Genomic DNA, 24498 nt, shown 5'->3' with positions numbered 1-24498 from the left:
TTTTAGTTTGGCAAGGTACTTTCCACAGTAATGGATATTTGGTGATCGGCTCCCAGGCTTCCACTTCCCTGTGAAAACTCTGCCTGAAAATATTAAATATTTTTCTTTCAGGAGCTATCTATCACTGCTCCATCACCTAGTGCAGGACGTCATTCCAGGTGAGGGCTCTGATTGACATAAAGGTAATCTTCACTCCCTTGCATTAGCAACTGTTCCAGGTAATCCAGGCATAAACCAGCAAGCATGTAGTAGTCACCTAGGCACATAAATTTATTCAAATGGGGAAAACTTTGATCAAGTTCAAGACTTGAACTTGGAATTCTAGGACACAGGCAATTTCCCTTCTTTGGGATAACATGACCTGTTGATAGCTATAATGCCTTGACCTGCTGCAGCCTCTATCCTCCTTGAGAAAAGCCAAATTGTGGATGAGCTTACTCTTCATCAAATGCAGTGCAGAGCCAGGAAAGTAATGAGATCAGATCTATAATCATACCTTACCTGAATGCCATCCTACTTTAAGACATAATTTTTCTTAATTCTCAAGGCTCTGGGCTATAAAATATATGAATAAAAATTTTCTTCAAACATCAAATCTTAATCCCCAAGTGAAGGGGTGGCCTGCCCTTCCACACCTGCGGGCGTTTTTCCTTAGGTGGAATGAGAGACTTGAGAAAAGAAATGAGACACAGAGACAAAGTACAGAGAAAGAAAAAGTGGGCCCAGGGGACCGGCGCTCAACATACAGAGGACCTGCGCCAGCACCGGTCTCTGAGTTCCCTCAGTATTTATTGATCATTATCTTTACCATCTTAGAAAAAGGGAAGTGGCAGGATAATAGGATCATCGTAGGGAGAAGCTCAGCAGTAAGACATATGAATAAAGATCTCTGTGACTTAAGTTTAAGGAAAAGTGCTGTGCCTTGATATGCATATGTAAACATCTCCATAAACCTTTTAAGTGCATAAAGAGCAGCATTGCGCTAGCAAGTCCCACCTTTCGCCCTAAGGCGGTTTTCTCCTTTCTCAGTAAACAGAACATACAATTGGGTTTTACACCGAGATGTTCCATTGCCCAGGGACAGGCAGGAGACAGATGCTTTTCTCTATCTCAACTGCCAAGAGGCCTTCTTTCCTCTTACACTAGTCCTCCTCAGCACAGACCCTTCACAGGTGTCAGGCTGGGGGACAATCAGGTCTTTCCCTTCCCACGAGGCCATATTTCAGACTATCACATGGGGAGAAACCTTGGACAATACCTAGCTTTCCTAGGCAGAGGTCCCTGAGACCTTTGGCAGTGTATGTGTCCCTGGGTACTTGAGATTAAGAGAATGGTGATGACTTTTCACAAGCATGCTGCCTTCAGGCACTTGTTTAACAAAGTACACCCTGCATGGCCCCAAATCCATTAAATCTTGAGTCACCACAGCACATGTCTCTTGCAAGGACAGGGTTGGGGGTAGGGTTACAGATTAACAGCATCTTAAATACAGAACAAAATGGAGTCTCTTATGTCTACTTCTTTCTGTATAGACACATTAACAGTCCGATCTCTCTTTCTTTTCCCCACACCCAAGGAGATATATCAGGATGAATAAAGGTGGCAATGCCTCACTTCTGTAAATACACAGGGTACTATGTGCAATTAAACATTTAAATAAATTAAGTGAACTACATTGTAAAGCAGCTGTTTTTTAAGTCTAAACTTTTCTACAGAAAGGCAATTGCAAGTAAAAATATGTTTTCACTGCAACTTCAGTCACCACTCCAGACTTCATAGTGCTGTGTAGAATGAGATGTCAATATAAGCCTCTCGTTCCAGTGTTCAGACTCTGTTTGGATAACAGTCTTACTCACCAGAAGCTTTTCAGCCAGCACCCAGTCTAGTGATCCTGACAGCACCCAGATTTCCCTTTAATTAAGCATACTTCTCTCATTGTGGAGGTCAAGGAATTTAGGGAATGAGCCCTGGTTAGCAAAAAGGTGATCCTAGCCCTCTCTCTGCAGCACTTAGTTAAGAATTCAGCTAGCCGAGTGGCTGTCTACATAAAAGCAAGAGCTAATAGTAGAGAAGGATAAAAAACATAAAAATCAAACAGAAATAATACCCTTCAACAGTGATAAGTTATAGGAGAAAACATACATGTTCAGTCTCGGGTATTACTTAATAATAACTACTGATTTAGTACATATATATACTAAATTAAGTATATACTCAATAATGCTTATTTCCAAATAATAACCTTAAGTCACCATAGAAATTTATGCTATGTTTAGCATGCTGTAAACAAGTGAGGAACTAAGAAAACCATTTTAGCAAAAATTTCCAATAAATGTTTACATTTTAAAACAGGAAATGTAGATATTTTGTGTAATTTGTTGAGGGCAAGGACTTAGCCACTCATTTTTGAGTTGTCAGCATCAAGCGTAATGTCAGATACACAGAAGGTGATCCATAAACTTTTGTTTAATTAATATTTACTGAGATTAAAAATAGATATATTTGTACTAAACCAACATTTATTGACTGTGTGTATTTTTGTGTTGTGTTTACATTAACTTTCACATGTAATCCAAACAATCTTGAAAATAGACATTACTGTCCCCTTTTAAAGATGAGGAAACTGACATTCTCTTAAGAGCACAAAGCTGTAAAGATAATAACCTGTGTTCAACTTTCTAGCAGACACCAGAGCTGGTACTCTTTTTATTTCATTATGTACCTACAGATATTTCTAATTTGTTTCCTTTGACTTAAAACTCTTTATATATCTGCATAATATATTACAATATTAAACCTAGATGTAATGGTATATCTAAGCCTTGCATTTCATGATAAGACTAGGACAAATATTCTGAACATTGTGTTCTTTCAAGATGACTTAAACGAGTTTTCTCTGATTTCAAACTTTTAAAAAAATTAAGAGGAAACAAAGATACACAAGCCTTTAAACTTTCTACACCTCATTTGTATCACTTATAAATTGAAATAACACTATTATCTACTTACTAGATCTTAAAATTAAGTGAATTAAAATATGTAAAATAATGCCTGATGCTTCTTCATTAATGCCTAATAAAGACGAGCTAGTGGAAACACAAACAGCATCGTAGTAATAGCAGTAAGCATATATTTTCATAAAATACCCAAATTGAAGTGTTATTTCCTGCTTCCTAGCACATTTATGGGAAAATCATTGCTTCCTTCAGTATTTACATGGGAACTGAAAGTTAATATCACATCTCAAATCTGAAAAATGGGGCAACAGGGCCCAAAATGGTATAGCGTGAATAGAAAAAATAATAATAATAACAGACAAAAATCAAGATTTGAAGGGCAGCACTCACCACAAAGTCCTTCTGTGGAGGATGACAAGTTAAATCGGAGGCCAAAATGAATGTCTATGATTCCTGTAAGATGAGACCACTTTATGATTAGTCCAGCTGGAGTAGTAATTACATACATTGAACCAGAATCATCTATGGACAGTTCCTGACTTGAAAATGGCAAAGGTACAACAAGGGAATCCACTTCTACCTAGAATAACATAAATACAACTGTTAAGAAATGTTTACTTAAATATACAAATTAGGAGAATATAGATTATTCTTTTATTCTGATTTAATGTAAACTGTTTTTTAATTTAAAAAAAAGTATTTCTTACTGCTGCCACAACTTCTCAGAACCTTTAAGTTCTTTTATTGTTCCTTTGCTGTGCCTTGCTCTAGTCAATATTTGTTCTAATGTCATTGCCTTTCATTTTTCCTCAAAATTTAACTGTTTTATGTTATGTATGCTTTTATGTCTGTTTCCTTCAATTTATGTTTATATTAACAACACCATCCTTCTAATATGAATTTAAGATAATAATGTTATTTTCCGGACGTTTTTCTTAATCTGGATTCTTTCCTTGATCTGCTAAATCATTATTTGCTTAGCTGCAATGTTCATAACAATCATCTGTCAGGCTTGTTAAAGATCAAGATTCCCAGTGATTCAACTTTCCAGGTTTGCATTGGATTATAGACTGTATTTTTAGCATGTACTAAATAAGCATAGACAGTCTATACAGGTATTTGGTGATACTAATGTAGGTAATCCAATGATTATACTTTGAAAAATAGTGCTTTAAATAATGGCAATGACATGAAGCCATGAGCTGTAACTAGCAGCAAATTTCTCGAAGCTATGCCTCACCAACCATTCAATTTCTCATTTTTATATCTTGTTCATACTGTTGTCCTTGAGCTGAAACATACTTTCTCTTTCTCTTCTTTCTACTTGTTCTTTAAGATTTATCTTAAGTGTGACCTCCTCCAAAAAAGACCTGTTCGACCCACCTATAAACTGTAAAACATTAAGTTACTCTTCTTTTTATTTCTATGATATCTTGGTCATAATTCTATCACTGTACCTCCTCTTGCTTTCTAATCAGCAGATAATTACATTATGCAAATCATGCACAAGTATATGTTACTTGAGATCAAGACCTATGTGGTTTTATCATGTTAAACTCTCACTAAGTGATTTTCAAATATAACTCATCATTAGCTAAATACAGTGCCTGACCAGTGAATGACCGGTGATGAGTTCATCTGGGGTCAAAAATAAGTCCTTCCACCCAAATGCTACAAATAATGACACTGACCAGCTTTGTGTTTACTTCTCACCCACTTCCTGTAAGTATATCAACCTCACCAAACTCAAACGTATATGCAAATGCTACCATTTTTAAAAAGTACCTTATTTATATATTTTGTTTTACTTAATTAAACCTTTTAAATATCTTCTTACATTTTTAGGCTCATTTTAATATTATTTTCAGTCTAGAATCTATGGACCTATGCTAACAGGTGGAATTATTTCCAGAAAGTGCATAGTACCTCAGCCATATTAAGAAAAATCTTTACACATTTTTTTTCATATTTTAGAGAGAATAACTTAGAACTGAGTGAAACACTGAGTTCATAACTTACTCCTGTTTGGCAGACATATGGGATAAGAGTTTTTCCTGTAAAACCAGAAAGGCTCCTTTCATTTTTTATAATGCATTGCTTTTTTATAATGCATTGTGCTTCTTCAATTTATTTCAAAAAAGTTAAATTTTTTTTTCATATTTTTTCTTATTTTAGCTATCTTATTTTTACCAAAAACTTAATTATGTCAATACTTCAAATCCACTCCTTCCATCTGTTCTTAACGGTCTTTATTCTGGTGTTCTTGGCTACTATACTTTTCAACATTATCATCCCTCTCCTTCATATCTTTTCCACTCTGTCTGATTTGAAACGTGATATTAACTCTGACACAAAGAGGACTGGCCAATCACATTATCTCACCAGTCGCTAGTGTATTTAACATGGTTCCTGCAGTTAACCTCACAGGGGAAAATATTTACAATAACTGGCACATTATTGAGAGAAAATATAATATTAAGAAACACATTTTATATTGTCCATGAAACGATTAGTATATATAATAACAATTAAATTCCATTGATATGCTTAATTTTCCCTCTTATTGGAAATAACTGTTTATATAATTTATTTTCATCTAATGTGATAAAAACTTTTAACTTTGTGTTCTTACCTTTCTTGCTAACCGATTGACAATTATTTTATGTATGGATGTTGTCACATTTAACTTCTTAAAACAAAGTCCAGAGATTCTTCCAGAGGGAGCCTTAATTTGAAAAAAATTAAAACTTTATGGAGTTAAACATAATTGTAGTGACAAACAGAATGAATGTACTAAACACTTTGCAAATACTCACTAGCTTTTTTAAGGATTTTCCATTCTGGAAAAAAATAAAGAAAATACTTTTAAATGCATTATTTGACTTTTTAAAACATTATTTGGATTCATATTATATGCCTCTAAATAGATTGATATGAAAGGTTTTCAGAAGTGTTTCTGAAGCATTATCAGAAGACCGATCTCAGTATCTCAGTGAGTTCTTGAGGTCCCTCCTCCTATGAGAATCCTTGATGTTGTAATAGACATCAGCTATAGATTTATAACAAAATGACTGCAAAAATGAATTATGACCCACCTGATTCATGGAACATTTTTCAATATGAGCAACTATAATTTCACCAGGAATTCTTACTAAGATATAAGAAGCCATGCTATATAATGCTGCATTGTTTCCATCAAACGTAATAATGCTCAGTTCTGACAACATGGAACACCGACCTACAAAAATGGTGGAAAGTGGATTTAGTCTATTAACTATCTGCATTTTCAGTAATAATTGTTCTTTTTAAAAAAATCTGTTAAATTAGCCTTGTTATGTCTGACAACATATATTCTATATATATACTATACTGTTATATACTCTGAGCCAAAATCATAAATCAAATAAAGAAAACTCAAAAACAATAACTTTGGCTCGATGAGGTGAAAGGTTCAAAAAAGTAACACTCTCTCCAGATTGGAAAAAAACAAAAAAAGACCATCACTTAAGAAATGCAAACTTACAAGGACATTCCCACTCAGGGCAGCAGATATCACTGTTCACTTGAACTGGCCTTCCTCGGAAACCACAGTCAGGCATTTTCACCTCCTTTGGGCAATTAAGAGACCAGTTGTATAACTGCCATTCCATATTAAGGCATACGTATTGGCTACAATTATAAACAGGATCAAATTGCTGAGGCTGTTAATAAAAAAAGATTAGGGTTTTTTTTCCATTCTCAATTAATGTTTTTAATTGATTTTTAAATTTCATGTTAATATTGCCCATGTGTACATTTATTAAATATAAAAACTTTTGAAAGATAAAGAATTAAAATTTCACTACAACTTCTTATTGATGTACCCTTTCTATAATATTCAATAGGTATTTAATTTAAGCCTTATCTTAATATTGATTGGGTATTAGATTACCCATATATTCGAACATCTGAAGAAAACAATGTTCTCCTAAATTCCCTAGTTTTTTTGCAAGCAAATTTATAAAATGACAGCTGACCTTTCACATTATGTTGTGTAAAGCTAGCCTATGAATATAACTTCCATTAATGTCAACTTAAAAATCACAACTTAATACTATCTAAATATTTCATTTAAAATTTATATATAACATCAGTTTGACAGTACCTAGACTGTATAATCATAAATTAATTTTATATGTAACTCAAAATGTCTAGGTAAACAAATAATAAATAAATAAGTGGTAGGTGTTTCAAAGTTTATAAATCACATTCCATTTAAATTATGGTAATAATTATAGCAATGCTAAACTAGACATTTTCTAATTAACCCATTTCATTCTCATAACCCTCTAAGGTAGATACTATTATTCAATATTTATTTTATAGATGAGTTAACAGTGTGGGGGTTAAAGTAATTTACCCAAGGTCCCACAGATAGAATATAGTAGAGACAGCATCTCAGTCCAGGCATTGTTACTCAGGAATCTGTACTCTTGACCAATACTCTACTGCATGTCTGGGGATTTCAGAACAAAAATTAACAACTATTTACCACCTATTACATACCATACACTAATAAAGTATCTTTTTTTATTTGCTTCTCCCTAAATGTTTTGGATCAGTTTCTATCATTCCAATATAATATATGATTTTAAAAATAAGGTTAAGAGAAATTACTAATTTTCTAAATAATAAGACTCTTAAGTGAGCACTTCAAAATTTAAGAGTCCAATTTTCCAAAATTTTCTCTGTGAAAGTTGTATCACTTCTCAGGTATTGACCTTGCTTTTCATTTAGCCAGAAAAATGAAAGCAATTACAAGAAAACCTCACAGACATCTAAACCACCCAAAGGATTTTAGACCTACCACTCTACTGAAACTCTTTTTAACAGGGTCACCAACAACTCACCTTGCTAAATCCAATGATCAGTTCTCAGACCTCATCTCAGACCTATTAATACATTCAGTATAGCTTATTACTCCACCTTCCTTATAATATTTTTTTCCTTAGATTTCAGATCACCTGCAGCCTCCTACATTTTCTCCTATTTCTCTGGTTAACATTATTTGCATGTCTGTCATCTTCTCTCAACCTATGAAAGTTGCAGTGGCCCTTTTCACTTCTCTATCTGTACTCCCTTTATTATCTCACCCAGTCTCATACCATTTATCTGATGAGAATTCCCAAAAGTTTTTCTTAGCATGACCTATGTATACTCCATGTATGTCCGCCAAATCTGTATGACCACAGCTTTTTGCTGTCTGTCAGGAATCTCAAGCTTCACATGGCAAAAGTAAACTCATGATTATACCCACTCCAGACATTCACTACCCATGATTCCTCCATCCTAGTTGACACCAGCCCTTTAGTTGCTGAAAGCAAAAGTTTTAGAAGGCTTCCCTTTTACTCACACTTCACATCTAATCTTTCAGTAAGGTCTGTGGCCTCTACCTTCAAAATATATCCAGGATCCAGGTACTTCTCACCATCTTCACTGCTATCACCTGAACCAGGCCATCATCATCTCTGGCCTAAATTCCTACAATAGCCTCCTAACCAGTTATATTGTCTCCTTACACCTTACCCACAATACACCAGCCAAAATGATCTTGAAACTACTCAGATGGTGTAATTCCTTGACTCAAAAATATACAGCACCTTCCCAAGTCATTTAGAACAGAAGCCACAGTCTTTACAATACAAGGTCTAACATAATCTACTTTATTGTCTACTATTTTATTCCTTTCTTATTACTTGTCTCCTTGTCATTCTTTTAATACAGTAGGTACATTCTTGCCTCAAAGCCTTTGCACTTGCTGGTCCCTCTACCTGGAACTTTGCTGCCCCGGTCCTCTACATGGGTTCACTCTCTCAAATTTGCACATTGTTTGCTTAGAGGTCACCTTATCAGAGAAGATTTTCCAACCATCTTATTAAAAATAGTATTATTTTTCTCCTGACCAGCACCTCTGACATTTTATATAACTTCATTTATTTTGCTTATGGGCTATCTCAGAAATTCCAATAGAACGTAAACTCTGGAAAGGCAGAAATGTTTGCCTACTTTTATATTTTTTCCGTAGGATCTGAATAGTGCCTGGCCAGAAATGGTGCCAAATAAATATTGCTTGAATAAATAATTAGTTTATCAAAGCAAATGGTATATTTGAAATAAGAAGATCTCTGCCCAAGTCTTAGGAGAGAAAACTACTAGCTCTAGGAGCCAATGACTTTTACCTTTTCCGCTTACCAGTGTATGTTTAACATCTTGCACAGTGACTGACATTGAGTAGATGCTTAATAAATATTTTATGAATGCCTGATTCACGGATAAATCCATACTAGATAACTCTTTATTAAGGAATAACAGTTAAGACTTAAGATCTTATTTCAATTTTGTTTTTCTTAGTGTGACTAGAAGCTAATTAATAAGAAATATCTTATCAGTTACAATTGTTCCAATGAAATGCATATTTCTTATAATCTTTTAGCAAGGATAGACTAGAGAACATACCAAAAAAAAAGTTTAGTAGCATTTGGACATTGACACAGTAATTTGAGTGGATGATATATGGAAATGACAAAGAGCTGGAAGATATTGCTCAGTCATACCTCACATTCCAAGCCTGTAGTTGGTGTTAGCATATCAAACACAGTGATTTCTGATGGAGTAATCATTTCCATAACTGTCAGAAATGAAAAGGTAATCCTCATTAGTGGAATGTATTTATCTTGTATGGAATTGATATGTGACAGAAACTGTACTAAGAAATTTTATATAGATTATTTCACGTATTCCTTCCTAGAATCCTGTGGTGTTGGTAATAATAGTATCAACATTTTACAGATGAACAAACTAAGCTGTAGAGAAGTAAGGCTGTTAAGTGGCAGAGACAGAATTTGAACTTGGAAATGAATTCCGATTTCAGAAATTTGGCTTTTAATCACCATTCTATAAACCCCTTCATTTTCTTTCTTTTTTTCTTTTTTATGAGACAGAGTTTAGCTCTGTCGCCCAGACTGGAGTGCAGTGAGGAGATCTCAGCTCACTGCAAGCTCCGCCTCCTGGGTTCACTCCATTCTCCTACCTCAGTGTCCTAAGTAGCTGGGACTACAGGCGCCCGCCACCAGGCCTGGCTAATTTTTTGTATTTTTAGTAGAGACCAGGTTTCCCCCTGTTAGCCAGGATGGCCTCCTCTCGATCTCCTGACCTCGTGATCCGCCTGCTTGGGCCTCCCAAAGTGCTGGGATTACAGGCATGAGCCACCGCGCCCGGCCTACCTTCACTTTCTTAATGGTGTCAACACAATTGTGTGAACAGGTAAAAAAAATATTAATAGTATCACTAACCATTCCTCAGGAGTTAAAAATTTTGTTACATTTTGAAAATAAGTAATGAGGCTGACCCCTTGATTTTGGTGAACCTTGAGAATGTGTTCCTTGCGAGCAGAATAAATGCTGATGTGGACCATGCGGAGACCCTAGTTGATGGGTGTGGTTTAGGGGTGACCCATGAAAACAGGAGATGTGATGGGTAAACACATCTGTGAGGCACCTTCTAAGGTGCCAATATCAGAGCTCTCTCTAAAATATTCAGTCCGAAAGATTACAGAAGAGCCACAACGAATGGCTGAAACTATTCTCAGCCGTAATTGCAGTGCCCAGAGTTGATAGTGTTTAAAAATGACCTCATTAGTTTCCTATTGCTGCTGTAATAAATTACCACAAATTTAGTGGCTTAAAACAACACCAGTGTATTAGCTGTTTTGGAGCTCAATGTAGCCATTTCACAATGCACACATATTTCAAAACAACATGTACACAATAAATATATACAATTTTTCTTTGTCAATTTTTAAAATTAATTAATTAATTTTTAAACAAAATAAGTCCTAAAATCAAGCTATCAGTAGGACTGCATTCCTTCTGGAGGCTCTAAGGGAGACTCTGCTTCCTGGTCTCTTCCAGCTTCTATGAACTACATGGACTTGGCTCATGGTCCCTTCCTTTAACTTCAAAATGATAGCACGAAATCTGCAAATCAATCTCTCTCTCTCTTCCTCTTCTTCCTTCCCTTCCTTTCCCCTTATTTCCTCTGATTCTGTTGTCACATCACCTTCCCTGACTCCAACTCTCTTGACTCTCTCTTATAAGGACATTTGTGATTACATTGGTGCCTCATGAATATTCCAGGATAATTTCCTCATTTCATGATCCAGGCATAAGCCAGACAGCACCTTAATTTAGCCACATGTATGGCCATATAAGGTCATATATTCAAAAATTCCGGGGACTAAGAGAGTGACATCTTTGAAGGGCCATTATTCAGCATACCACAATGACATTTTAAAAACTTTAATATTTCTGACCAGGCGTGGTGGGTCTCACCTGTAATCCCAGAGCTTTGGGAGGCCAAGGTGAGCAGATCATTTGAGGCCAGGGGTTCAAGGCCAGCCTGGCCAGTATGGCGAAACCCTGTCTCTATTAAAAATACAAAAATTAGCTGGGCATGGTGGTGCACGCCTGTAGTTCCAGCTACTGGGGAGGATGAGGCAGGAAAGTCGCTTAAACTTGGGAGGTGGAGGTTACAGTGAGCCAAGATCATGCCATTACACTCCAGCCTGAGTGACAGAGCAAGACTCCATCTCAAAAAAAAAAGTAAAAAAAATTATAATGACTGGGAAGTTCAGTGGTCCTAACAGTGAAGGAGTTCACTGTTATCTAAAATCATCAAAGGCTTACAAACATTATCTGGGTGTGGATTTACAATGGCCAAGCTGTCTTGATAACTACAGCTTTGTGGTATGTCTTGAAACTGGAAGTATGAGTCCTCCAAATTAGTTATTTTTCAAGATTGTTTTGGCTTTTCTAGGTTCCTTGTACTTCCATATGTATTTAGGGTTAATATCAATTTCTGCATACAAGTAGCTGGGATTTTGATAGGGATTGTATTGTGTCTATAAATACAATTTGGGAGTATTGCTATCTTAACAACTCTACCAATTCATGAATATGGAATTTCTTCAGCTTCTTAATTCTATCAACGTTTTATAGCTTTCATTGTACTAGTTTATACTTTTTTTTTGCTACATATATTCTAAGCATTTTATTATTTTTTGATACTACTATAAATGCAATTGTTTTCTTGATTTCATTTTCAGATTGTGCATGGCTAGTATATAGAAATACAATTGATTTTTGTGTATTGCTCTTGTATTCTGCAACCTTGCTGAACTCATATGATATTGCTAATAGGTTTGAGCAGATCCCTTAGAATAACCTAAGATCGTGACATCTGCAAATAGACGTAGAAATAGCTTTATTTTTCTTATCTTTGAGGGTAATGAAATATAGTTTGTGTTCTCTGCATATAGATTGTGGTGGTATAAATCATTTTACACATTTCAGATATATGTTGAATATTAATTTGGGGGATATAAGAGAGCTCAAAGTAGAGAGCAATACTTAGAATAATTAACAGTCTATGCCCCAGATATTAAAACATGCAATCTTATTTCACAGACTTATTCCCCTTATAAACTGAATGATGTAGGTGAAGTACCTCCACCCTCTCCCACAGCATGCTCTAAATTATACTAAATTCACTGATGCCTAAAATTTCACAACAGTATAGTAATTCCTCATCTTTACAAGGGTAACACCTCTCTCATAGGGCTCTTTTCAGGATTAAATGTATGCTAAATGCTTAATCCAATACCTGGCATATAATTAGTACTCAAATGCTTAATCCAATACCTGGCATATAATTAGTACTCAAATGGTAGCTAACCAGAGAAGCAGTGTTACTAGCGATGGTTATAGTGAGGCTATTAATACCTTTTTAAAAATCCAGTTTCCTACCATGAGTCCTTTGTGACCTACCCCTGATAATCTCTTCTACTCTATCTTTCAGCACAATTCCCCTCAAACTGCACATTCAAGATACACTGGACCTGCTTAAGATTCCTTCATGTGACATATTCTCTCTCACTTCCAGACTTTGCACATGCTGTCCTTCTAATAGGAACATATTTCCCCCTTCTCTTAGCCTATCCAATTCCTGTCTTCGTTTAACCTCTGACACCACACCTCCAAAATAAATATGATGGCCCTCCTGTGGGCTGCTTGTATTTACCCCTGTTATAAGATTGCAATAGCCTCTGGTCTATCAGCAGTTTTAGGCTAGGAGCTATGACTTGTTTATCATACCTCCTCACTGAGGGCCAGGACAGTGCCAGGTAGAATTGGTGTGCAATTAAAGCTTGTCAAATAAATTGAAAGAATAAATATCTGAACTTGACCTACATTATAATACCTTGAGGAATAATGCCTTAAGTTTGTTGAACCTCACTGTGAGTGGATTTATTAAATCCTTCCCTGAGGCAAGTTTCACAGTGCGGGAGGAAAGCAAGGTTACGAGCCCAGAATGCCTCCTCCAGAGCCTGAGACAGAACGCAAACATGGAAATGGACGCAGTAAAGAAAACCCTGATTTGTGTCTATGTTTCATTAGAGCCAATTTAATCACTGTGAAAATCTAGGTGGGATTTAATCAAACCTAAGAGTAGAATTTAGGTTTTTAGATATGAAGGAAGTCCAAGGAATCTACACAAACTGAAAAGAATGAGGTGGACCAAATGCAGAAACCATTCAGAAAATGAGGCATGCAGCCCAGTGCGGTGTGGCTCATTCCTGTAATCCCAGCACTTGGGGGGCTCAGGCAGAAGAATCCTTTGAGGCCAGAACTTCTAGAAAACATGGCTTGCTGAGCCAATGGATAAGCTTAATGAAGCAAAAGTGACTGCTGGGTTTTCTAGCCCATAGAATAGTATTAACAATAGCAGCTGTGATAAGTGTGCCAACACTTAAATTACATAGTGTTACTTTTGTTATCTAAAATTGTAACAATACCTGTAAACATGGGCACAGTTGGCTTAGCTGGTGGCATTAATGTTGGTTCTGTGGGAATCACAGGTATACCTACAAAGAAACATTAGATGCTCTTTTTAAAACTGTATTTGCTTAAAATGACACCCACATATTTCATACAGGGCTCTTTAGCATCAAGGAAAATGTTTTGGAAAAGAGAAGGCAGGAAAGATGTTAGTGGAAGATCTACATGATTTAAAAAGTAATTAGAAAAAAAGCTATGTAAGAGACATTGAAGAATAATCTTATGAGAGTTGTCTGTCTAAAACTTGTTTACAACCACTTGCCTCAGAGAAAAAATATGCAAGCGTATCATTTTTCAGAGTAAATTAAGCAAGGTTCACACTTACAGTCTCCTGGATAAACACACTTGAGGGTGACCTCATCAAGGATCATATTTTTAGGGCAGTAGGGCAAGCATCCTTCAACCCTTAACATGGAAAAAGGGTAAATCAACATGAGAAAAAGTTTGAAATACCAAAAAAAAAAAAAAAAAAAAAGGACTATATTTAACATATGTAACTAAGATATATTCTTCCTAAAATGCTTCTATATACCCTTGTCAAGCACTAAGAACTGCTCCATCTGCTACCAACCCATTATATTTCATTTTATAAAATCACAAGCTAGAGGATGATAAGAGAATAGCATTAAGATTAAGGCAGAACTTGAACACAGAATATTAGAACCATACACTTATGTCTGGGGCACACTAAGGCCATGTTCCATGAGTCAGTGGAAATGTGGAAGAATAATTTATTAAGGTGTTGTTGTTGTTGCTGTTTGTGAGAGGGTCTCACTCTGTCACCCAGGCTGCAGTTTGTGACGTGATCTTGGTTCACTGCAGCCTCATCCTCCTGGGCCCAGGTGATCTTCCCACCTCAGCTTCCTGAGTGGCTGGGACTACAGGCATGTGTCACCATGCCTGGCTAATTTTTTCTATTTTTTTGTAGAGATGTGGTTTCGTCATGTTGCCCAGGCTGATCGTGAATTCCTGGGCTCAAGCAATGAGCCTGCCTCAGCCTCCCAAAGTGCTGGGATTATAGGCATAAACCCTGGCACCTTGCCAGTTTATTGAGATTTCAACCTGTATTGATTGCACTGTTGCTTTCCACTCTTATACTCCCCTCACGTCCAAGCAGATTGGCATGTTCTTTGACATTATCCTTGCCTTGATGGTGTTTGTAGAACAAATACAGCATCTTCAGTGGTCTCCCTGCCTGTTATTAATCCTAAACTCACTGAAAAGATATTAGTGATCTCTAGGTGGAAGGGATGAACATGGTTGTAGTTCTTTTGAGAACAGGGAAAGGAAGGAGCAGAAGCTATAGTTTTCAAGAATATTAGGACCTGTGCCCAAATCTGGGGCAGTGCTCTGGAAGGACATGGTTGTATAAGAGGCTGAAGAGATTCTATTTCAAGCCCTAGGATATCTGGCCTTGGTAAGAATCCCCAGTCCTTGTTTAGAGCACAGAAGCCAAGGAAGAGTCTCAAATTTCAAGAGGCCATGTTGTGGGCCAAAGACAGGAAGGAACATGAGAATGCTTTTCTGCTAAAGGAATGGAGACAAAATAATGACTGAGAAGGCATTTTTCTATGTCCAGTTAAGGCTCAGAGTTCAATTTATTCTAAATCAAAGGAAAAAAATATAATCCTTCAGGTGCAACCAACTCTAATTATTATATTAATACATACTACAGAGAATTCATGCAGATATTGCTATAAAAAGGCTTGCTCGTCTGCCTCTAGAATATACTAGCAGTTTTATCTAATATATTTAAATATTTTAAAAACATTTCCATTGCCTCGTCTGTAAAGAATCTGAACTAAAAGTGTTGAAGGCCTCGTTTCATTCCAGATGAAAACAAACTAACTTGACATTAAAGGTAAACGCTGCTCAGAAGACCCTTGTTCTTGGAGGCAAATCCAGGAAACGTTTTTTAAAGACAAGAAAAGTTAACTTCTGTCTTAATGAGGTTTAATGAAACACATTTAGCCATCTCCTGGATACCTCCTTCACAATTGATTTTTTTAAAACATAAACAGCATAGCTTACATAACTGTTTATTTCATAAAATGAAGTTGAGTAATAAAACTTTTAACTAGCATATGATATTCTTATTCTCCTCTAAACTTTGTGAAGTGGAAGAAAAAAGAAAAATGAAAGTTACTGAATCACTGAAAGACAAAGTCTAGTTAGTTGTTGTTTATTTGAGTCAAAATCAATATTTATGCAACTCAATTATTTTGCAGTTGTTTGATGCAAGTCAAAACCACAGCCATCCTTGTACAATACTTTTCAAAAAACCATTAACAGCCATTTCTTCTGTCTTACAGTAAAAGGCAAAGTCCTTACAACAGGTACAAAGCCTTATATGATTTGCCCACTACTATTATCATCTGGTCTCATCTCCCACTTCTCTCCATTTTGCTCACTTTGTTCTAACTTATTACCTCCTTGCTGATCCTCAAACACACCAAACACATTCCCACTACAGGACCTTTGCACTGTTCTCAAATTAAAAACTCTTCCCCAAATATCCACCTGGCTAGCCCCTTTACTACATTTAGATCTCTGATCAGATGTTACCTTGTCAGGGTGCTCTTCCCTGACCACCAATATTAATTAGCAAACACACACACACACACACACACACACACACACACACACGCCTTATGCTGTCTCCCTCACCTTCATTTATTTTTCTCTGTAACACATATCCGCCATAACAATATGTTGCATTATATATTTACATTTTTGTTTGGTTATTTTCTGCTCAATCCAACAGTATGTAAGCTTCATGAGGGCAAATACTTGTCTATTTTGTTCAGCATTGTCTCCCCAGCAGCAAGAAGATTGCCGACCACATAGTAGACATTCAATAACTACTTCTTGATTTAAGTGAAATTAATAGCATATACAACTTCAGAATGGCTGTTTTTAAATCTTGAAAAAATTAACTGAAAACAGAATTTGCTAAGGCTGGACTTTGATCACTTATTGATAAACATTACTTACGGTGGAAGAAATTTGCATGCTACTGCTTCAGGGTCACTACAGGTTTTAAAACAGGGTGTAGCACAAGGTTCATATCTCCATTCACACATCCTCCTGTAAGGCACTGCTGTCTGGATTTCTGGGAAAAAATAAAGTTTAGATTGTGTGCATATTTAATACATAGCTTGAAAACTAACAATTTCTTTTCTTTTCTTTTCTTTTTTTTTTTTTTTTTGAGACAGAGTCTTGCTCTGTCATCCAGGCCTGAGTGCAGTGGCACTATCTTGGCTCCCCACAACCTCTGCCTCCTGGGTTCAAGTGATTCTCGTGCCTCAGCCTCCCAAGTAGCTGGGACTACAGGCACACGCCACCGTGCCCAGTTAATTTTTAAATTTGTAATAGAAATGGGGTTTCGCCATATTGACCAGGCTGGTCTCGAATTCCTGACCTCAGGTGATCCACCTGCCTTGGCCTCCCAAAATGCTGGGATTACAGGTGTGAACCACTGCGCCTGGCCAAAAACTAACAATTTCTTAGATGAACCCTCCTAGAGTTTGACCCTTCTTTGATGACAATGCTACAGGAAAGACAGAACTGAAGAAAAAAACACTGTTATTTCTTGGTGATCAAAGCATTACATGCTCAGATTAAATATCTAGATGTACACCTATCTTCCAAAGATTTAAAAAAGCAAGGGGTTGGAGGAGGCTGAGGAAAATTCAAACCATTCTTTTTCTATATATACATGTAGTGGGTTTTCATCTGTCTTCACATCATAATACCAAACACTTGTTTAGAATTTAACTTTTTGCAAAGTAATTGTCTGTCCATTATTCTATTTTATCCTGCAAAAACCCTATTAAGTAGATATTATTTCTAATTTATAAATGAGGAAATTGAGTCTCACAGCAGCCAAGAAACTTGGCAAGTTCAAACAACTAGAAAAAATGACAAGACCAGACACATTTCATGAACTCAAATCTAGGAAGAATATTCTGTTGTTTTTCTCACAAAACTTAGCACATTGCCTTGTACCAGATAAGTATTTTTTGAATACAAAATACATGGGCGGATTTGAAAAATACATGCATACAGTTCTAAAATCTCCCTTGATTGAAGTTTTTCTCCTGCAAGGTCTGCTAATCCTCTCCCCTTCCCATAGCATAGAGAAGTCCTTTTGTAGCAGTTCAAAGATATCTCTGAACGAGAGAACCTCTTAAGAAAGAAAATTCAGGAGGCAGCTATGTTTCTTGGACTCTGGATACAGAATTCAATTCCAAATTACAGCAAGGAAAATAAGTCTTTTTGGAAAGCATCTATGCATCTAAAGACTTAAGTAATTGCTGAACTTGAGTTACTGGTCCCATGTATCCTGAAAGAGGACTAGTTCCAAGACTACAATAGGCTCCTGGAGTTTCCTAGGTTTCAGAAGCCCACAAAAATCGACTTCTGATATTCTGATGATGCCATGTGCCGCAGTTCTCTAAGCCTCAAATAGGACTAGTAGGTCTGGTTCTAAGAGCACAGATTTCTAGAGCAGAGGGGAAATAGAGGCCTGGAAAGGTCAAATGTAGGTAAATTGAAGTAAGCAAATCACATCCACTCTATGGAACGCTATATAGATGTGTCAGTGGGTCCTTTTCTCAAGAGCACAGTGCAGGAGGACAGCTCTCCCCTTGGTTCTCCTTGCTTTCTCTCTCCCACTTGCAGTGCTCAAAACAACTGCAAAATATTCTGAAAGTTATCCTGAGGTAAGGAGGAATCTTCTGAAACAATCCAGGATCTGTTGCCATTCCGAACAGGATGTCCTGCAAAGTGTGTGCTCAGTGATTCCAGTTGCACCTGAAGTATCAAATCCAGAGCAGAGTGCTTTCAGGGTCCCTCAACTGCAGTGCAACATAGAGCATGTGCAGACAAGATTCAGTTCACCCTTGGCTTTTCTGAGCCTAGAGGACTGGCTCACCATGAATCCTAGGCTTCTGTTGATTCTTGCCTTCTATCTGTAAGTAGTAAAATTCCTTTGCCTGACTTGTTTTGTGAGTATGTCACCACACTAAAGAATGTATGGCACCACACCTAATAATGCAAATGGTAGAGATATTAGAACTTCTTTTGCTTTGTTCTGAGCTCGTTGCCAGAGTAAGAACCCTTGCAGAATTCTGGAATCTGGGTTTGCACAAAACCTCCTGCCAGACTTAGGCACCTTTGCATACAGGAACTGTATTCGATAGGTAAAATTTTGAAGCTCAATTTGTGCTTTTTAAAATCCATTATTAGAAGGGCTTGCAGAAATATACTCTCAACAGAAAAGGCAAATTAACTGCTCTCTTGAACTGCTTTAGGAGGGCTCACAAGGATGAAACAATTTCTTGGGGAGACTCAAGATAGATATCAACCTCCTGGATTTTGAAAATAAAGCATGACTTTTTAAACATTGCATAAAGAAGTAAAGCTCACTTCAGAAAATTCAATAGCTATAGACCTCAAAGGCTCTCTAGAAGTAAGATTAGGCTTCTGCTGAACTAGATAAATCTTCTAGAGGTCAGTGGAAACAGATACCCTGTATCCAACTGACAGAGATAAACATATTGTCCTTATCACTAAGAATCAGATTAATAAGAATTTGCCTCCTAGGAAGGAAAAAGTAGATACAAACATTAGACAACAATGCCACATGAGTGGGCCCTGATTCCAATGTCCAGACAGCACTGGTAGTAATAATTGGGGTAATAATAATAAATCAGGTTATTTAGGATTGTTCTAAGCAATGTACATCAACTTATTCAACACTCACAATAACCCTATAAAGTGGGTATTATTATTTCTCCAATTTTACAGTTCAGTAAACTAGGGGGTAGAGAGGTTAAGAAACTTACTTAAGGTCATAAAACCATCTGCTTATATACAGTAAGAATGGTTTTTAAATTAAAGACATAAATATTCTGCCTAATATAAACTACCTATTTGTTCTCTTTTTGGAGATCTCAGGAAACATACCTTCTATGCTGAAGCTACTTAAATGTTTAAATTCTTCAGAATCATCATATTTTGATGCTTTGACACTAGCACCTGTGAATATGATGAAAAAGCCTTTCTTGCTGTATAATTCAAATGCACTGTAACCAGGAATCCAGAGGCCCTGATGGTGGAAAAATGTTGCTCTCCGATGAAAGGCTGAATTTGCCTCCCACAGCTCCAAGCTAAGAGTATCACTGTCATGGACATAGAGAAAGTAGTTTGGCCTTTCAGCAGATTCCAAGGAAACAAGTGCCAATGCTGTAAAACATAGAAGAGTGTAGATTCTCAGAAGAAGGAAGATCATCAACATTGGTATCACAAAATGTACTTATAAAGTAAACAAAATACTACTGCACAATTGCCAAACATAGGGCCGATCACTAAGATTTCAGAATAAATTAGGAGATGCCTGAAAGAAGAAAAAAAGTAGTACTTTAAATTCAGTGAATAACAGTGATATCACTAAAAAGAAAAAAAAATCAGTCTTTGGTAACTTCTGTCTTTTAAATAATTTGTCCTTGGGGGAAAAAATAAATGTCAATGAGGACTCCAGAATGTACAATTTTATACAAGAAATTGAATGATTAATTGGACATACATTTGTGTTGGCAAGCTTTAACATTTACAAACGTACAAAATCTACAAACGGGTAAATTGGATGATAAAAAAGGGAATAGAGAAATAGATCAATTTAGGGATGTAACTGCATTTCAGTATCACTGGGCTCTTTTAATGAGCGAATGTTCTTGAAAGAGAGTTTACTGTACCAAAAAGGGACTATTTATCCAACATTATTGTCAATTTCCCAAAAGATGATCAAACGGCTAATGGGCAATTGGGCTTTACAAAGCATTGAAGAATTATCACCTTTTTTTAGCTAGAGCTTTGAACATTTACCTTATATTTGTAAAACTCATGAAATAAAAGTTTTTAAATTGAGATGATTTTAGGCTGATTTTCTTAAACATCATTTGGATTTTTTCTAGTAAAACCATTAGTTATTAAAAATTGTAAAATGAAGAGTTCTCTCAAATTCAATATGGTTTGAAAGGCATTTATCATGTTGTAAAATTTAAGTTCTGCTGAGCACCAAAAGATGCCAAGAATAATAAAATAAATTTTTATATGAGAAAAAAATGTAACCAACATAATTTAGAACTTGATGGTGATAGGCGTTTTCAGAACTAAAAGAGTTCTTTTTACAGGAAAGAAATAATTTATTCTAACTGGAGAATTGTGAGCATTCTCAGAACAAGCGAAAGTTAAGTCTGATGATTCATCCAACAAATAAATTCCTAAGCTGATACAACATGTCATGCATGGTTCCAAGTAGACTGAACATCACTGGATCAGAAGGGAAACCACCACCAATCAGAACAGGTGCCAGGTGGATACAATCAGTACAGACCGGCAGGTGCAAACCAGTAAAAGTAGGACTAGGTTCAGGGCACTGAGAACATGTCCAGGAATCAGGACAAACAAGGCAGTTAAGGATAATAGAATAACAGACTGTCATAATGACTGTCTACACTCTGATTTATGCGCTTCATATAGAACCTCTTTGGTATCAATTCACAATTTACTTTTACTTTTGGGGGCATTAAAACCTTTCAAATGTTAAGAATCAGTGGATGGTTTTTCAAAAACATCAAACTAAGTTCTGTGACTAATACTAAGAAAATTTTAGCTATATTTTGTTTAACACCAAAAACTCAAACAATTGTCATTCTAACATATATATGCCAATAAATAAACAAAGAAATGATTTTGTATACAAAAGAGAAAGCTGGCTCTTGTGCCAATGTTATATTTTATTTCATATCCCTTAGAGCACTTTTTAAAAATGCCATAAACATATTAGATTCTCAATTAATATTTACTGAGTGGCTAAATTTTAAAATGTAAATGGAAAGCTAAACTCTTATTTTCAATTATACTTACATGATACCTTCTCTTTGAAAAGGCCTGGAGTGATCATAAAATAAAAAAATAAATTGGTATGAACACTGCTTCTTGGCAAAGAGAAAACGCTTCTGCTGGTCATATTGACCCCCAGAACAAGGCCACTCTGCCCATAGCTTGCCAACATATATGGTCCTTCTCCAAGTCCTAGTTAAGTACAAATAAGAGAATTATAAATTGGCACAGATTTTTAAAATTTCAATCTGTCATTTCAAAGAAATGTTTTAATAACAAAATACTTAAAAATAATGTGCAATTAGAAATTTATCACTAATAAAATAAATTCTTCAAAAATAATGATGTATATACATAATGATGTATATGTATATGTTTGTGTTGTGGGTTATGTAAAATGTTGATATACACGTGATCAGTTGTTTCATAAAAGTTTAACCTTACTGCTCTAGGTGTATTTTACTTTCCCTCTCCTCTCATTTTTATCTCAAAGCCAATTTAACTTAGCACATGCTGAAGAAGGAGAAAAAAGATTCAAAGAATGTAAAGGCAAGACTTTCTTCCCCTAAAGGACTTAAGACCAGGCCTAAATAAAGGGGAAAGGATAATTGCATTGGAGGGATGAGAAGTCTTCCAATTAGGAAAGGGGAAGGAGAACCAAAATTTCCACCATAACGACCAGGAGAAGAACAAAAAGTCTGAGAGGATACACTATTTTCAAGTGTACTCTCCTCACTGACCCATCATCTGGGACACATTGAGCAGCTGGGGACCCTTCTAAACGATGAGGAAAAGAGCTTCACTAGGGACTCTGGTACTCTGTATAGAGATAGAAACCTGAAACAGCTTTGCCCCCACATGGAGGTGGAGCTGAGCAGAAACAGTGGACAATTTTTCTCAACCTGGCTGCAGGAGACTCACTACCACAGTTACAAATGTTACAAATGCAGTGTTTCTCCATGAGCGAAAATACATGAGGACCCAAGAAAATTACAGCAATAGTCTCTACCTGGTAATGGCTAACTTTCTAGCATGGACAAGAGGAAAGTGACACAAAGTCACTTTATACTTCAAAGTATAAATATGTAGATTTGTACAAATATGTGAATAATATACAAATAATAAGATAAGTGAATTATAATGAGATACAATTCAAAATGGAGAAGATGTATATACAATTACAACTTGAGGACTTGAAGCACCCTTATGAATATTCAACATAAGAATGAGAAAGGAGAAGGAGAGCAAAACAAAACCTCTCCCCTGCTGCACATGCCCCTTAATACAGCAACCTGAAGAGACAATTGCCATCTGAGAAATCTGTTTGTATAAAAACCTAAAGCTTTTGAATTGACTCTTAGTTAATTGGTAGCTTGATTCTGGACTATTTTCGCCAGCAACTGGGAGACAAAAGTCATTGATCTTATCATTAATTTTTGGCAGGGAGAAGTACAATTCCACCATCTACTGAAAGCAATCATTTCCTGCAGTGATTCTTTAAAAACAGAAATAAGCATATCCTATCTAATAAAATTACTCTGAACTTAAAACTCATAAAACAATTTTTAGTAGGAAATTGAAGTTCTCCCTCACCTACAGAAATAGCATTTCAAATGCAAGCTTTACATTTTTAGTAAAAATCGTATGAATGAGCACAAAGATATTATATAGAATCATTGTGCTAAGAATTATTGAAATAATCTCAGCAATAACCTTTGAATTCTTCTACTACTTTTTAGAATTCTTCCTACAGAATCACAATTATTTATTTATGTATGTGCTTTAAATATTATAAGTATCTTATAAGTATGTTATTACATAGTGTCTGGGATGTAACAAATAAAGAAAGGGAAAAATATGCCAGCTATAAATGCCCAAAAAGGACTAGGTAAATTTACAAGGGCTGTGAAATTTATTTGGGATGAAACAAATTAAGAATAACCATTTAAAATCATTTTCTATTCATTATCACTTTCCACAATCATCACAATTTTATATTCCCCTTCAACGTCTATCACTCTATCACTGTTGCATTGCTTTTACAAATTCTAACTCCCCTTGGCACATTGATGCCTTTCCCTATTACTCTGATCATAGGAAATTTATTCATCTGCCACTCCACTGAGCCAATCAGTGTCTCACGAAGGCCAAATGCCCCATGTTCATGCTCTGATATTATCAATACAGTATTACAAATGAAACTAGAAGAACAGGTTTGAAGGATTCTGTAACACATTAGAAGAATGAACCATCACTAGAGGTACTGCAGACTTGTTAACAGAGAGCAAAATGTAGCAAGTAGCAAGAGGTAAAGAGATTCAATATGCATGGAAAATTCTGCTTCTGGGTACACAAGTCTGCAGAAGAAATGCCAGAAAATACAAAGGCACAGATGGAGACTGTCATAACAGAACTGGGTGAGACAGGAATCTTTGAGTGAGGAAGTTATTGGAGCACTTTCTCAGAGTGTTGTCTGTGTACATTATGTAGAACCTGTGATGACAATGTGCGGTGATCATCCCTAAACTAGGATGTATTAACCATACAGTAGGCCATGTAGCATGGAGGTCATGCTCACTGGCCCTGAAGCAAATTGTTTACAAATGCCAGTTTGCCACATTTTGGCTAAGTGAATTTGGCAAAGCTATTTAATCTCTCTCTGCTTCAATTTCCTCTGAAAGTGTTGATAATAGCAAAAT

General features: G+C 36.1%; 1 protein-coding gene across 2 annotated transcripts in view; it reads right to left on the bottom strand.

Moving 5' to 3' along the window:
- OTOGL (otogelin like) overlaps positions 1-24498 on the bottom strand; it is a 170997-nt gene that overhangs the window by 38724 nt on the left and 107775 nt on the right. For both annotated transcript variants that reach the window (XM_008004119.3, XM_073020969.1), the window contains 11 exons: positions 21824-21991; positions 19862-20140; positions 16886-17003; positions 14217-14296; positions 13849-13917; positions 9551-9624; positions 6481-6658; positions 6053-6195; positions 5774-5797; positions 5590-5682; positions 3348-3537 (listed from right to left, as the gene is read on the bottom strand). In XM_008004119.3, coding sequence (XP_008002310.3) covers positions 3348-3537; positions 5590-5682; positions 5774-5797; positions 6053-6195; positions 6481-6658; positions 9551-9624; positions 13849-13917; positions 14217-14296; positions 16886-17003; positions 19862-20140; positions 21824-21991 — 1416 coding nt within the window. The remainder of the gene's footprint in view (positions 1-3347; positions 3538-5589; positions 5683-5773; positions 5798-6052; positions 6196-6480; positions 6659-9550; positions 9625-13848; positions 13918-14216; positions 14297-16885; positions 17004-19861; positions 20141-21823; positions 21992-24498) is intronic.

The sequence above is a fragment of the Chlorocebus sabaeus genome, chromosome 11 (assembly GCF_047675955.1).
Source record: "Chlorocebus sabaeus isolate Y175 chromosome 11, mChlSab1.0.hap1, whole genome shotgun sequence".
In the NCBI taxonomy this organism is placed as follows: Eukaryota; Metazoa; Chordata; class Mammalia; order Primates; family Cercopithecidae; genus Chlorocebus; species Chlorocebus sabaeus.
The sequence above is the reverse complement of the archived record's forward strand: the minus strand, read 5'-3'. Positions and strand labels throughout refer to the sequence as shown.